Below are 17,602 nucleotides of genomic sequence, written 5' to 3'. Positions count from 1 at the left end.
AAATTGTTTTTAAGCAACTGTGTCTTTCAGACTAAATAAAATTGATCATTGGAATTTCTAACATACAGGATTAAAAATAACTATTTCATTCCAGAACTAAAAGCCCAAAAGTTAAAGATTATTTTGTCTGGATGTTTATAATGTAGAAGACGTTAACATCTCTGTCGTACTAGGATATGATGGCCAATGGCAATTACAAACTTTCAGATCTGAAGAGAAGGAAGAGCTGTAAACACAAAGACAATAAATCTGTAAATCGAAGAGAAATTTCTAAGATTAGAGTAAAAAAGAGAAGGTATGTCACTGCAGAATGTCCCAGAATTGGTACATATGAAAAGCAACAACCAAGTTGGCCGAGTGACAGTATGAACAACCTACCAATTTATACTAGAGCTGCCCAGTGTACAACTGATGCTCTATTATTGATACATTTTACTAAGTTGTCTTACTTGTTTTCTCTTCAGAACATATTCCAACCTTATATTGAAAATAAAGGATTCATTTTCCATAAACATGTTTAGAATCAAATGTGCTAATATTTACCTGTGTAAAAAGCAAGATGTTTATAAAATGATAAAGAATAAGAACTGAGACATATGAGCTTTAATTGCTTGTAGCAGATAGAACGCAGGATTGTTTAGAGGTTAATATTATTGTTTTTGTTTTTCTTTAAATGGCATTCATCGGTCCATCAAAATGTAAAACCTTATACTAGCCAAAGAGAGAACAGCAACCCAAGAAAAAAACATAAGCATGTAAGTCAAGTCAGGATGCTATTACAGTTCTTTTGCTACACAACTTAGTTAATGAAAACTAATGTTTTCCTCCTGATGGTATCTGACATGGGCTGAATTCATCCAGAAGCAGAAGGCAAGCAAAACTGGTAGACGTGGTATGTAGAGGCCAGTCTCCAAAGACACAGAACAGAGGCAGGACAAAACTTGGCAGGAAAGGTGCACCAAATAGAGCACAGTCAACAGAGAAAGATGACTCTGGTGTGGACCAGCAAGGTGCAGCTGGGCTGGTTTCCTTTGAACCACCCCTGTCTTCCATACTCCAAAGGCCTCGTGGTCAATCGATACAATCCTCAAACATCTCACTCATACACCTCATATATGCAGGGTCACACACTGACTTAGTATCATATCTTTTTTCCCTCTTCTGCCTGAGTAATGGAATTTTACAGGGTTGAAGTAAGTGCAATCGAGAAAGTGAAACATGGTATGACCCTCTAAAATGAAGATTACAGGTCTGTTCATTGGTAGAAAGTCTCCCTAATGTGTTCTCCGCATAAAAATGAGACACAGTCCTCCAATTAAGAGGACTGGACTCTAATAACAGGCATTTAACAAAATCTCAAGAGAGCCAAACGCAGCTGAGTAACAACTGTCTATTCCCTACCCACATCCTCAATGCAGCCATTATAAACTCTTTAAATATAAAATAATAAAAGTTTAGAACTATGATACTATTTAGCACAACCTCATTCACCTCATAAAGGAAATAAAACCAAAGAGGCTAAGCTTCTTGCCCAAGGTCATAAACTTCCTAAGAAGCAAAAAGAAAATTAGAATCTATGTTTGTGAACTAAGGCCAGTGCTTTTTCTATTTCATTATACAATGCTTACCAATAATAGCTTTGTTTTTATTTTAAATCAGATGCTTCAGAGATTTCCTAACCTTTCATATAATGTTAACATTTAAATATTCTTTGGTCTGGTTTTAGATCTCTAGCGTCCTATTTCTTTTCACTTTGCTAAAACTCCTTACAAGGTTTACCGCCTCCAAAAGGGCTCATTCAATCTTGTAAAGATTTTTAAAAAAAAGCAAAATAAATTAAGTAGAAAATAGTTTAGCTACATTGCAAGCTGAGTAAACTAAATCACTCAAACAGATATATCAAATGCTTAACAGTCACAAAATGAAAAATGTACTCATTACTGTTTTCTTAATCAGCTCTTCCTGACCTAAGAAATTTATCATGATAACTGCAATTGCAAAGACATACACACTAATGGAACAAAATATCCTTTGTTTGATGTCACAGCATTATAAATCTCTAGTGCTATTTTAAACTGTCAATTTATTTGAAATAGAAATGTCCTTCACTTTCATAAATCCTATAGATCAAATTCATGTCACTTGTTTATGAAATAAAATTACAAAAAGTAGCACACTGTGACACAAATCAATCATGTCTCATGAGTTTTATTCTGGACAGACGGTGGTCAGAGCAAGGACAGGAAGTGGACTACCTCTCCATGTTGTGTGTAGAAATCAAGACTTTTTTTTCTATTAGCCTATTTTGAAAAGACAATGTAAAGAGCGGCTTCTGTTCCCCTGGGAAAATATAATTTTTTAAATAACCACAATCTGGCTATTTTTTATGTTTTTAGTAGTTTTTTCACATTAATACATATATAATGTACAAAGGACATTAAGCTGCCAATGATATAAGAGCAAAGTATGTAGCTTGATGTCAAGTTAGATTCAATAATTTGTATGTAAATGGAAAGGCAGAAACAGTAAAAACATTTCTGAAAAAGAAGAATAAAGTGAGAACACTTTAATCTACCAAGTATCAAAGTTCACAATTAATTAAGACAAGGTTACATAAGGTCAGAATAGAAAGTCACTACACAAAGCCATGGACATATGGACATGATATAGGAAAACAGAGGGGGACAGGACTGACTTTCCTTAACTGATACATGTTAGCGTGATGGTTACTTTTATATGTCAATGTGACATCAAGTATTTGTCAATAGAAGAGAAGAAAGATTTTACCTCAACCAATAAGACATCAATTTAAAAAAAAGTACTTCAAAGTGTCATCTATTAGATACAGATATATAGATAAGCATATAGATATAAAGGCAGATGTGTAAATCTTAATTCAGGATATAAGAAATATTTCAATATACCTGTATGCTGCCGAACTCAACATTCTCATAATGGAAATGCGCACATTCAGCCATCTTCGGAAAGTGACCTTTAGTGAAGGGTAACCTGAAACACATGAAATAAATAAGAAATAAGATAGTGAAATAGTAAAAATTACTAAGTTTAAGGGGAAAATACAATGGATTTAAGAGCTCATGCAAGCAAAAATATTTAGTAAGCACATGCACATGAGCCACACATATCCACACAAATCCTCTTAAAAATACACTGAATCAGATGAGTATTATATTTAGTGTACAGATCAAAACCAAAAATTAAAAAAGCATCACCGTATCTCCTAATGTTGACCCAAATCCATGTCCATAGAAAAACTGTTATTTTCAGCAAATGTTATGGAAGCTGTGAACAGCCAGCTTCTAACCAGAGCAGCATTCCCAACACAAGGCGCGAAACCAGGTTTTACCTGTGAATGTTGTCGCAGCCCATGAGTCCTGGAGTGGCGGACCTGGACGCAGAATGAACATGTTTATCCTTGTCTTCCCTCTGCTTACACACGAAGCATGGCTATCTAACTCTACCAAGTGAAAAGATGGCTTTCCTGTTTAAAACTGATTAGCTTCAGGTACAGGATGAATAGCCCTTACTCGAAATGACACAGAGACCAGAAGAGTTTTGGATTTCAGATTTTGGAATATTTGCTTATATCTATATCTGCTTATATCTTGGGGCTGGGACCCAAGTCTATACAAAAAATTCATTTATATTTCATAGACATTTTATACACAGCCTGAAGGTAATGTTATACAACATTTTAAATAATTTTGTGCACGAAACAAAATTTTAACTGCGAACACTCACATAAGGTCAGGTGTGAAATTTTCCATTTGTGCTACCATGTTGGCACTCAAAAAGTTTCACATTTTGGAGCACTCTGGATTTCATAGCTTCAGATTAGGGATGCTCAACCTGTATTTCACTTAATAGTCAACTCTTGGCATCTACTTCAAGCTCCTCAAAGGCAAACCGGAAATCTAATAATCTCATAACTCAGACAATAAAGCTGATATTTCTGAATGAATGAGAGCATGCACTAAGGGTACCAAGAATGACATGGTTAGATTGTTTCTATCAAACAACTGTAACATAACAGAAGATAACATAAGTTGCTTCAAGAACAAAAATAAAGTATATTTTAGATGAATGGATAATCTGTAGGCCTATTCCACTGCTGAGTCATAATTTAAGGATTAACAATTGCACAGTACAGCATATTTTTGTAAAAAGTCTAAATAAAAGTTTTAAGAGAACTAAAGAACTGATTTCCCTTCATAGGAATTCATTTAGAACCCACTGTAAAGCTATACTCACTTTTTCACATGCTTAACCTTCATACTGGCTGTACTGCCACACGTCTTAAGAGTAAGATCTCCAGGAATCTCGGGAACATCTGCGCCTCTTGCCTTAAAAAATAAAGACAAAATATTTATGACTATTCCTTTAGTATTACACTTTTTTAAAAAGCAGGTTATGATTTATGTTAATAGTTCTGCTGACTTTTTACCTACAAAATATATCGTGGTTAAATAATCTTAAAATTATGACTTACTTGAGTTTTAATTATTAAGAATATAAATTATTCACCTGATTTAAATATTCAGCTTTACTGTATAAGGGAAATTTTTCTGTGAGAATAAGAATTTTCATGCTTTTGTAATCAGATTTCAAAACCAGCTATTATATATCTCAAAATGAATTAAAATTTCCCCTGGAAGTTGTTGGAATAAAATAACCTTGGTTAAAATAATAAACATTAAAATGTAATATAAACATAGATATTAAGAGATTAAAACATGTATTTCTCACACCAAAATCTGAACATGACATGTATATAATACTTCCAAATTACTCCTTAGTCTGTCATAGTTTTCACAGTGGTGAATTCTTAACTTCAGTGATACAATCAGGTATATCTTTTTTTAAAAAACAAAATGAAAAATCAAAAAGTTCTTAACACTCTGGACAAAATAAAAGTCAAGTCCAAATATCCATCTTAAAAATAAATTTTGTGCTATAATACCTATGATTTATAATTTTAAAAAACTTAAGCTGAATTATGATAGCCCATGCCACATGACTCAACAGGCGAGAATAATGTGGGATAAGCAGTTAAAGTAAGTTGGGAGGAGAATCACAACCTTAACTTCTGTAATGCTTTCTTGTGAGGAAAAAAAAAAAAAAAGCCAGACAGTTTAGATACGTTTGTTTGTTTGTTTGTTTTGTAAATAGGACTTTTCAAAGGTATGAGGTAACAATGTATGAATTTATGAGAATGAAACCTTGTTACATCATCACAGCGTGCTGGGTTCTTTCTTTCTTTTTGAGGGTTTTTTGTTTTTTAGCAAATTTAACTATTTATAAGGGTTGATATTTCATCATCAAGCCTTCTTAGATGTATTTTTATTCCTTCTTATAGGTCTCCCAAAGAAAACAGAGTATTATTATATTCTTTAGTAATGAAACAGAACTCATTCCATCTTGCACAGCTATCATATGGATTCAATGAAACTTTTTATAAATATAACATCTTGTCTTATCTTTCCTCTATCTTGAAACAAAGTTACTTCATAATCCTAGGTATTATTTCATCAGTACTCATCATCCAAGTATACCCTATCACACTAGAAAAAAAAATTTAAGACTAAAATAAAAAGTATATTTTAAAAAAGGGGAAATGAGATAATATCCTAGAAAAAGAGTTGACAAACTTTTTCTTAAACAGCCAGCCGGTAAATACTTTAGGTTTGTGGGCCACTTTATCTTTGCCACTATTCAATTCTGCTATTGTAGTGTAAAAGTAGCCACTTGTAAATGACCAAACACAGCCACGTTCCAAAAAAACTTGATTTGCAAAAACAGGCACCCAACAAAGTAAACTTCGCAAAGCCCTGTCCTACAAAGTTGGTGCTGTGGTGAAATAAATTATCATCCAGTTTTTATACTGTGTTGCCCAAATTGCCTCATCTTTCAAGAAGGTATTTAAAAAGCTTGGAGACACCATCTTTCTAGTCCATTTCACTTTCATTTAACATATTCACTGATTCAATAGTCTTCGTTTTCTTTCACTTATAGAAAATAGAAAAACACTGACAAAGAAAGATATCTTATAATGAATAGATACACGAAAAGGTGGGTACAAAGAGACAACAGCACTCTAGACTAATAAAGATGGCAAAACAATCACGTACATGATACATCAGACTAATTATAATATCCTAGATGAATACAGTATTGAGTATTAAGAACAGAGTGAACAAGATATTTCTAAGGACAAAAAAGGAAATACAGTATTCTCCAATTGGTCATTCAACTGAAAGTACTTTTTCATGCAATATTCTGCGACAACCTGGATCATCTGGTTTTGCCATTTAAAAAAAAAAGTGGAAGTGTGACAATACTCTTTCATCTTTTATGATGTTTGTGCACCAAAATTTACTTGACATAATAGGTTTGCCAAGCTTAAATTCTTAACATTTCCGATAAGGTGGCTTTTCACTATTCTGCATTGTTCATAAATTGACTTAAAAATATAAAAGAATAAACAAGAATCCACTAGACTGAGTTAATAAATGGAGATGATGTAACTGGTAAACTGGAAATTGAAACGTTAGCTTTCTTTTGAAAACAAGCTCTATGTGCTAGCTAGGGAGGCCACTGTTTCTAAATACATCTAAACAGAAAACAAGAAAATCTGCCCAGCCTATAATCCGCACGAGGGAGGAACATCATGTACCACACACCTCTGCAACCACAACTGACTGGGCTGTAGATGGAAACATGACCCAAAGGTAAATCCACAGGTTATGCAAAAGGGTCTGACAGGAAAATCTCTGCCTAAAAAGACAAAATGATAATAATTAGGCCAGTGAACCAAACAAGGGTCCAAAAAGCTTCAGAGGATTCATGAAAATATGTCTGAATCATAGTTCAACTAGCCTGTGACCATGTATGTTCTGTCCAGCAATATTTACCCACAGCACAGAAAAGTTCCAGGAAAATCTTAGGCTCTCAGTATATTTTTGTGAATGAACAAATACAATACACTTGAACATAACAAGGTTTTATCATTTACTCTTTTAAGATGAAGCCAGTAGAACTGAAAGGAAAATACTGTACTATTATTCAATCACCTGATGAACTAAAATTTTCATCTACATATTTTAAAAATAAAATAAATTATCTTAAATTTCTATTGAGAGCACATACTTGAGTTATTTATTCTGTTGCTCCAAACCAAAGATTAAGGAAGTTCTTTTTCGGAAAATAGTTCATTAACTGATATTCATTCATAAAAATAATTTTTCCTATTTTTTCATGTTATAATTATCACTTAATTATGCTTCCAAAATAGAATTTATAATATCATCAACACAGTAACAGCACCATTCATCAACAGAACATTCAAAAGACCTCAAAAGACAACTGAACTTATGTTCAGAAAAGCACACACCATTTACATTTAAAAGCTCTATGTGTCTGCCTCTAGCAATTAACTGGCATCCTAGAAAATTAGACCAAAAGATTAAGGAAATTAATGGATTCAATAACAATTTTTAACTCCTCACTCTTCCCTACTTGTTTACACTATATAATTCAACATGTTCATTATCCCTGCCTATACAACCTTATCCTCAAAATCCAATTCAAATCCACCTAGTCCATTTAATCCTATACTGATAATTTTGTCAAATGTTGATACTTTCCTTCATTAATCTTTCAAAGGATTTATCCTGTATATAGTATATTGGAGCATTTATCCTGTATACAGTATATTTCATTATATTTTTATTCATCTTTTAATGCAAACTGCCATGTAGTGTTCTCTAATAAAAGACTTTTCCATTCATCAAGAGGGTAAATTTCTTGAGCATGAAGCCAATGGAATAACATGCGTACATATTTTACTAACATTTGACATCCACAATCCCCATTACAACACTAAGATTTAGCATCCTTCAAGGAAAACAGTCAAAGAAACTGAGCATTGTTAACTACCCTAGAAAAGCACATAATGATTTTATCTCTGATTTTTAATTCCCCTAGATGACATTATTATCTATGAAAGTTTACAGTTAACAAAGAGTCATTTTAATAGCTCTAATTTTATGATTAAAAATATTTTACCCTTACTGTTTGAAGCACACTGCTAAATGATCTTCCAGAGGGCCTGATCTAATTCACACTGCTACCAAGCATGCGTAAGAGTGCCTACTTTCTGACCACCTCACAAACATCAAATACTATTGAATCTTTTTACTTTTTTCATTCTGATAGGTACTTCTTTACCTTTGTTTTAAAATTAACAAGATAAAAGAACTGAACATAATTTCACATTTTGGTGGGTATGTAGTTATTATTGTGTGTAACACTGTTTTCATCTCATATTCTCTATCTTCAATTTTTTTAATTAAGTTAAAGCTAGTCATATTTGTATGACATAATATGCCAAGATATTTAACAGCTTTCCATTAAAATTATAAACCTCGAAGTTGGAGGCCTTACTTAGACCTTCTAATTTCAAGACTTATTAAAAAGCAATACTCAGTAAGACAAAGTGCCACTAGAGTTAAGGAAAAACAAATGAATAAAATATAATGCAGTTCAAAAAAGACCCACACGTATACAATAAAAGTTTATTTATGACAAAGGAGCCAATGCAATTCAAAAGAACAGCACTGTCAATAAATGGGAACAGCACAGTTTTTAAAAGTATGCAAAAATTAAGAATAAAACTTCAATCTTCTCTTAATATACAAAAATTAATTCAGGATGGAAATTCATTCAATATGAAAAATAATAAATCTTCTAAAAATATACACAGAATAATAAATCTGAGCTAAGTAACAAGAAGCAAAAAAAAAAAAAACTACTCCTAAGAGAAAAAAATTAATACATTCAATGGCTTATACAAACAAGGAACTTATACAAACAAACAAGGAACTTACACTCAAGGAACTTATACTCAACATATATAAAGAACTCCTTGTAACAAAATAACTAATAATCCAAACAAGGAACTTATACTCAACAAGGAACTTATACTCAACATATATAAAGAACTCCTTGTAACAAAATAACTAATAATCCAATTTTTAAACTGGCAAAAAAAAAAAAACTCAACAGGTATTTCACAAAACAGAATACTTATAGTCAATAATCAAGCTACTCAGTGTCATTATTCATCAAGAAAATGTAAAATAAAACCACAATGAAGTAACAGTGTACACCTGCCAAAAAGCCCAAATTAAAAGTAAAATAGAATACCAGTGTTGGCAAAGATGCATTGCTGGTTAGAGTATACAACAGCATAACCATTTGGGAAATTGTTTGATAATTAATTGGTAATTCCTACTAACCATACTCCATGATCCTATGACTACACTCCCAAATGTGTATCCCCCTAAATTATTTCATATGTACAACAAAAACTTGCACATAAATATTAACAGAAGCTTATTCATAACCACTAAAAATAGAAACATTACGAATACACAGAGTAGAATCAGTGAGTAAATTATGGCATATATATATATGCAATGGAATTCTGTGATTGAAAATAATTATTAATATATTAAACAACACGAATAAATCTAACAGTTGTTAACAGCACATGAAAGAAGACAGAAGAAAAAAAATCTTGCTGTATTATTACCTTTATATGAAGTTCAAGAAGAGGTAAAATTATTCATAGAAATAAGAACAGTGTTACATTTGGCTGGTGAGAAATATGAACAAACCTTACTAAGAAATGCTTTATATCTCGGTGTGGGTGGTGGCTTCACAGAAGTACACAGGACATCAGATGGACAAAACATTAGTGCATTTTACTCACTTGTGTGCGTTAAAATTAACAGTAAAAAGGTCAAGGGGAATTTTTATAGAACTTGAGCTGGTTCCACATTCGCCTGGAATAGATATGATAACTATGGAAACAATGAGAAATGAGGGAATAATACTATTCCATAGAACTGAAAAAGAATGATGTCTTTCAAACTCATTTTATAATACCAGTTAACCCCAGATATGAAAACCACCCAAAGAAAACAGGAAAAGCAGCCTTGGAGAGCCAGAGAATGTGGGCAAAGTCTCCAATAAAAAAAACCATCCAAAACCATTTTTAAGCAACCAGATCTCGTAAGAACTCACTCACTATGATGAAAACAGCAAGGGGGAAATCCTTCCCCATGATCCAATCACCTCCCACCAGGCCGCTCCTCCAACGTTGGGAATTACAATTTGACATGAGATTTGGGTGGGCCCACAAATCCAAACCATATCACCAGCTGAGTGGTGGTATGGGTACTGAAGAGGCTCAGTGAAAACCCATTTTTGAGTAGAGAAACAATAAAGCAAGACCCTACTGTATAAAGGCTGTGGGGATAACCCTTGGTATTATTTTCTCTTTTCTTCCATTACTTAGACCCGACAGCAGCCCAAATCAGGAAAAATGGTGCAAGGTAAGACTTTTTTGTTTTTAATTTTTATTTTTATTTTAAGTTCTGGGGTACATGTGCAGCATGTGCAGGTTTGTTACAGAGGTAAACATTTGCCATGTGGTTTGCTGCACCTATCAACCCATCACCTTGGTGTTAAGCCTACCATGCATTAGCTATTTTTGCTAATGCTCACTGCAAGAGTTTTAAAACTCTTAAGAGAACTTTATCTTTCCCACCAAAGAAAACAGGAAAAGCAGTCTTGGAGAGCCAGAGAATGTGGGCAAAGTCCCCAATAAAAAAACAGTAGGCTGGGCACAATAGCTCATGCCTGTAATCCCAAGACTTTGGGAGGCCAAGGCAAGAGGATTGCTTGAATCCAGGAGTTTTGAGGCCAGCCTGGGCAACAGAGGGAGACCCCATCTCTATAGAAAAATGTAAATGTTAGCCAGGCATGGTGGCATGTGCCTGTAGTCACAGCCACTCAGTGCGCTGAGGTGGGAGGATTGTTTGAGCCTAAGGTTAAGGCTGCAGAAAGCCATGAGCAATGCCACTGCACTCCAGCCTGAGCAACAGAGCAAGATCCAGGCCAAAAAAAAAAAAAAAAGTCAAGGTAAGACCATAGTGATCCCCATGAAACTGAACTGATGTTGAAACCACCACCTATAAAAATCTAGATGAAACTTCAATCTGAACTCAGCCAGGCTGATGTCTAATAAAGCACAAATAAGAGGATTTCAATAAGGAGTCAGTCCTCACAGCATAATATTCAGAATGTCCGTGATCTAATTAAAAAATACTAGCTATATCAAAAATCAGACAAATATGAGCTCTTTCCAAAGGAAAATACAACCTAGAAATGTCAAATCTGACATGAAACAGATTGGACTAATCAGACAAATACTTTAAAACAGGTATTATAAACACACTGCATTAGATTTTGGAACCAATGGCAAGACTGAAATACTCTTACAAAAAATAAAAATAAAAACTATTAAAAAAAACCCAAATATAATTTTTAGAACACAGAAATGTAGCATCTCAAAAAATACTGGCTTAGCATAATAAAATACCCTGAGACTGGGTAATTTACAAAGAAAAGGGGTTTAGTTGGTTCATGGTTCCACAGGCTGTTTAGGAAGCATGACTGGCGAGGCCTCAGGAAACTTACAATCACAGTGGGAGGCAAAGAGGAAGGAGGCACGTCTTACACGTTTAGAGCCAGGGGAAGAGTGAGCAGGAGAAAGAGTGACAGAGAAAAGATTCAGTGAACCTGACAACGGACAAAAAATTATGCAATCTGAAGATAGCTAATTTTTTTAAAAGACTGACAAAATATGAACAGACCTATAGATAGCTAAGGGATAATATCAAAAGATCTAATACTCATGTCTTTGAAGTCTCTGAAGGTGAGAAAAAACACACTAGTACAGGGAAAAAATGAAATTTCTGAAAACATTACAAATTTATTGAAAGATATATATTTACAGATTCAAGATCACAGAAAACAAAACAAGTAACATCAAAGAAAACTACAAATCAAAACATCATAATCAAGCTGTTGAAAACCAAATATAAAGGAAGTATTCTGACAGCATCCAGAAACAAAAAAAAATACATTATATATTGGCATAGAGTAATAAGGATTTAAATGACTGTGGATTTCTCATCAGAAACCAGGAGACAGTGGAGCAATGTCTATGCAATTCGGAAAGAACTCTCAACCCAGAAATCTGCGTCAAGTGACAATATCCTTCAGAAATGATGTAGAAATAAGAACATACTAAGATAAGAGAAAACTAAGAGAATTTGTCACCAGTAGATAGGCTCTAAAAGAAATGCTAAAAGCAGCTCTTCACGTAGAAGGAAAATAACTCAGGTTAACTGAAATTTGGCCCTTCTGGCAAGAAGAAGAACAGAAATGGTGAATAATTAGGTAAATATAACAGATTATTAATCTCCACTTAAATGCTTTAAAACATACGTGCCAGTTGAAAGCACAAATTATAAAACTGTCTGATGAAAGTTTATGTGATCTATATAAAATCTGTAACATAAGGATGGTAGATAAGGGAACCTAGATGGTGGTAGGATTTCTACATTCTACTTGAAGTATAACATAATAATTTTAAGTATAATATGAAAAGTTAGTAAACTGGAACCAAGAGTATGTAAAAAAGATAAAACACTGATCAAGCAGAACATCCCAAGACTGTAGGGGAAAAAATAATCATATAGTCATCTCTGTGGCAGTACAAACACCTGAAAAAATTCCAAACCCTATTCATTAAAAACAAAAAAAAATCAGCACACCAAAAAATAAAGAGAACGTCCTTAATGTGAGTTCTAAGAAAAGTATCCAGAAAGAAACTAAAGGTCTATAGTACTTAATGATGAAATATTTAAAGTTTCAAATTTGATATCAAGAACAAGAGAAGGATGTATGTACCACATCTATTCATCATTATTCTGGAGTGCCTCACCAGCACAATCAGGAAAGTAAAAGAAATAAAAGATAGTGCACATGTGAAATCTGAAAGAATTCACAAACTCAGAATTAATCAAAGAATGTGTCAAGTCTCTAGGCATAAAGTAAATATACAAAAATTAACTAGATTTGAAACATATTAGCAATAAACATGTGGAATATAAAATTTTAAAGCCAATTGTAAAATTCCAACTATAATAGCATTGAAGAAAATATCAAATACCTAGGAACATATCTAATAAAAAATGTGAAAGACCTTGCTATGTTCTGAACATCTGTGTTCCATCAAAATGTGTATATTAAAACCTAACCCCCAAGGTGATGGTATTAAGAGGTCAGGCCTTTGGGAGGTGATTATGTCATGATGGCTCTGCCCTCATGAATGGAATTAGTGCCCTTATAAAAGAGGCATGAGTTGTGGGAGCCTGTTTTGTGTTCCACCATGTGAGAACATATAAAAGGTGCCACTTCTAAGAAAGAAACCCTCACCAGACACTGAATCTGCTGGACTGATCTTGGACTTCCCAGTCTCCAAAACTATGAGCAGTAAATTTCTATTGTCTATAAATGACCAAGTCTAAGGTATTTTGTTATAGCAGCCAGAACAGATTAAGACAGAATTCTACATTAAAAACTACAAACATTGTTCAAAAATTAAAGGCAATCTAAATAGATATATTATACATGCACATGTGCCTCATTTGCATAGATTAGAAGATACAATAATGTCAAGGTGTCAATTCTTCCCCAATATTATCTGTAGACTTATCTGTAGAAATTGGGAAACTAATTCTAAAAATGTATATAGAAATGCAAAAGACACAGAAGTACCAAGATAAGACGGGCAAAGCTGGAAGACACTACCTATCAGATATCAAGTTTTACTGTAAAAGTATAATAACTAAGACAGTGTGGTATTTGGTCTAAGTCTAGAAAAATGGACCAAAAGATCACAACAGAGAATTCAGACAGCAGCCAACGACATGGTTATGTGACTCATGACAAAGGCACCACTGCAATTAAGTCAGAAAAAAGATGGCCATTTCAATAACTGTACTAAGTCAATCTGATTTCTACATGAATAAAAATGAATGTTGGCCGGGCATGGTGGCTCATGCCTGTAATCCCAGCACTCTGGGAGGCCGAGGTGGGCGGATCACAAGATCAGGAGATCGAGACCATCCTGGCTAACACGGTGAAACCCCGTCTCTACTAAAAATACAAAAAATTAGCCAGGCATGGTGACGGGCGCCTGTAGTCCCAGCTACTTGGGAGGCTGAGGCAGGAGAATGGCGAGAACCCAGGAGGCGGAGCTTGCAGTGAGCCAAGATCGCGCCACTGTACTCCAGCCTGGGACAGAGCGCGACTCCATCTCAAAAATAATAATAATAATAATAATAATAAAAGAATCTTGACCCAAACCTCACATCATGCACAAAAAATCAATTTTAAATAGTTCACAGACCCAAACATAAAAAGTAAACATGTTCTTCTACAAAGTACCTTCATGACATTGGGATAGGTAAAGATTTCCTAAAAGGATGCACACAGAAAAAACAATTATTCTGACACCCTACAAAATTTAATAAAGTGGACTTCACTAAAGCTAAGCATTTCTGATTACCAAATGATAAAATTAAGCATTCAAAGAGTCAGAGTCTAAAAGAAGAAATTGGAAGATATGTCTCAGATAAATGACTAGTGCCCATAATAGATAAAGAATTACTAAACATTAACTTAAAAAAAGACAACCTAACAGAAGAAAAGGGCAAAACTTGAATGAGCACATTAGAAAAGAGGATATCTCAGGGTCAATAAGAATATGAAATGGCGCCAAACATAAATAATCATCATAGAAATAAAGCCCACAATAAGATTCTACTACACACATAACAGAACCCAAGCACAAAAACTACATATTGCAGGATTTCACGTATAAAAACAATGGTTACCTTTGGTGGGAAAGATAATGACTGAGAGCTACTCAAGGGAGATTTCTGAATTTCAGGAAAAGTTCCATGTTTAAATCTGGGTGTTGGTCACATAAGTAGAAAACATAAGCAAAAAGTCATAAAGCTATAAGATAAGATCGTGACTTCTCTGTATGTAAGATATACCTAAATAACAAAGTAAATAAAATTAAATAGGAAAAAGAGACAATAGCAAGAAAGTAGAAAATTACAGGCTAATCTTATTAAACACAAATGCAAAAAAATAAGCTAAATAGAATAATAAATCAAATATATCATTGTGTTAAAAACATACATCATAAGTGAATTAAGTTTGTTTCAAGAATGCAAGGATGGTTTAATAGAACATCTATTATTATCATTAAGTCTTTAATTACAATTAAAATGAGGAAAAAAATTAGATTATTGCAATAGATAATAGAAAATTGTCTGATAAAACTCAACACCCATTCACAATAAGAACTACCTAGCAGGACTTCTGGTTCACAGTAGTAGATTGAAAACATATTTACCTCTGCTCTCTCTTACATCTTACCAAACTAACACTGATTTTTTAAAACCATTTTCTTCTTATACTAACGAAAGTATAAAATGCCATATGCATCCATAGGTATAAGGTTATTCTCTGCATGACTATTTCTAGTAACTAAAGGGTGAAAAAAACCTAGATGTCCATTGAAAGAAAACAGTTGAATACACTATACTGCATCCACACAATGGAATGAGGAATATTTCAATTTATTGCTATGAAGTAGTCATCAGCACATATGAACTGAAAAAAAAGTGGGGTACAAAAACAGGTTACCTTTAACTAAAAGATGGTAAACATAAAAAATATACATATGTGTGCTTTCTTACACTTAAAACAATGGGAAGATAATCTAAAAACTAATTTAGATGCTTACCTAGGAGGCAACAAAGAGATAGGGATGGAAGATTTTTGTGAATGTCTCAGTTTTGTAGTTCAGATTTTGGGGTCTTGTGTTTTAAGTATTTGTAAAATTAAATTAAATTAAATTAAATTAAAATGGGATGAAAGGGCAATCCCTAAGATCAAAAAACAAATAAAACAAATGAACTTAATTATAAGTTGGTGCCTTAAGCACACAGAGAGGAATTACCTCAAATGACAGTGAAGAAAAGTACTAATAATATATTCCTAGTGGGGTATGTCGTAAAGATGAAAGGAAACAAAATATTTGGGAATACTGACATTATTATTCTGAAACTATTAAAAGTAGAAGATTAAAGCAAACAAATAGTTATTAATGTCACTAAAAACTTAAGGTTTTAAGTATAAGAGATACAAATATGAAAATGAAGAAATTAAGTAGAAATCCATATTCATTTCTTTATTGAGGGTGTGTGTCTGTGTGTTTAAATAAGGCAGCTAGAACGACAGTGGACAGTCACATGCAGATGATGTATTAAATCTTGATTATGGCATGGCATATAGTATTTTGTGATACACTTGTGCGTAAGATTATAAAATGAGAATTCAATATTAACACAGTTAAATAAATTTGAAGCTGATTAAATACTAAAGAATGTTCAGTGTCAATTACTGTACGTTAACATGCAGCAGGGCAGCCGGGCGCGGTGGCTCAAGCCTGTAATCCCAGCACTTTGGGAGGCCGAGACGGGCAGATCACGAGGTCAGGAGATCGAGACCATCCTGGCTAACATGGTGAAACCCCGTCTCTACTAAAAATACAAAAAACTAGCCGGGCGACGTGGCGGGCGCCTGTAGTCCCAGCTACCTGGGAGGCTGAGGCAGGAGAATGGCGTGAACCCGGGAGGCGGAGCTTGCAGTGAGCTGAGATCCGGCCACTGCACTCCAGCCTGGGCGGCAGAGCGAGACTCCGTCTCAAAAAAAAAAAAAAAAAAAAAAAAAAAAAAAAAATGCAGCAGGAAACAGGCAGAATATCACAGGGCTTTTTTATTCTTTTCTCAACATTTTAATAAAAGCACATTAAAATATATGACATACATTTATCAAATTTATAGATAAAAGAAAACTGAAATGGACATTCACAAACTCTGAGTGACAGAAATCAAAGAGATTTTTAAAAGCTGCCAAGACAAACCAAATGAATGTGAACTGTAGCGAGAATAAAAATTGAAGCCCTGAATTTAAATTCAAAATTCAATTATATAAATATGGGGATGGGGAGCAAACTGTTTGACAAGAATTCATGTAACAAGATCTGAGGTCTATAGTTTACCACAAGCTTAATATAAGCCAAAAGTATACCCTTACTGGTTAAAAAAAAAAAAAAAAACCAATGCAGTCTTAAAGAGTAGAGCATCTCTAAGAGGGAAATATTTGTATCCCTATAATCTGAACCAGTTAAACCACATAGAGAACAGTTCATCCATTTCAGGAAAATACAATTTGATATGGAAAGCTTGCAAAACTAGGAATTGGCAACGTTTTATTCTGTCTACTTCACTGTGTCCTAATCCAAAAAAATATTCTACCATTCCTCCACTGTACAGATCTTTAAAGAATCTTTCAAATACCTTGTTATCTTGGTCCCATATCCAAACTGCTAACATTGACTGGGTAACTGTAAACTGACATAAAAGTAGTTTAACACACTGTGTTGTGATACAGGACCATAAAGGTGGCTACTTCTACATTCAGCCCCACCATAAGCCCACCCTCTCCATATTATTTATGTGTCTAACCCTTTCAAAATACTATAAACTCCATCCTGACAGGTATTAACAGAACACCAATGAGCATT

The 17,602-nt window shown here is 33.7% G+C and overlaps 1 protein-coding gene across 2 annotated transcripts in view; it reads right to left on the bottom strand.

Annotated features, from left to right (window-relative positions):
• Nucleotides 1-17,602, bottom strand: part of ARHGAP32 (Rho GTPase activating protein 32) — a 229,638-nt gene that overhangs the window by 164,216 nt on the left and 47,820 nt on the right. The window contains exons 4-6 of one of the 2 annotated variants that reach the window (XM_030918530.1): nt 4,273-4,364; nt 3,368-3,409; nt 2,925-3,009 (exon numbers count right to left, since the gene is read on the bottom strand). In XM_030918530.1, the coding sequence (XP_030774390.1) occupies nt 2,925-3,009; nt 3,368-3,409; nt 4,273-4,364 (219 nt within the window). The remainder of the gene's footprint in view (nt 1-2,924; nt 3,010-3,367; nt 3,410-4,272; nt 4,365-17,602) is intronic. The other variant, XM_030918531.1, reaches the window with a different exon arrangement.

Source organism: Rhinopithecus roxellana, chromosome 15 (assembly GCF_007565055.1).
Source record: "Rhinopithecus roxellana isolate Shanxi Qingling chromosome 15, ASM756505v1, whole genome shotgun sequence".
Taxonomy (NCBI): Eukaryota; Metazoa; Chordata; class Mammalia; order Primates; family Cercopithecidae; genus Rhinopithecus; species Rhinopithecus roxellana.
The sequence above is the reverse complement of the archived record's forward strand: the minus strand, read 5'-3'. Positions and strand labels throughout refer to the sequence as shown.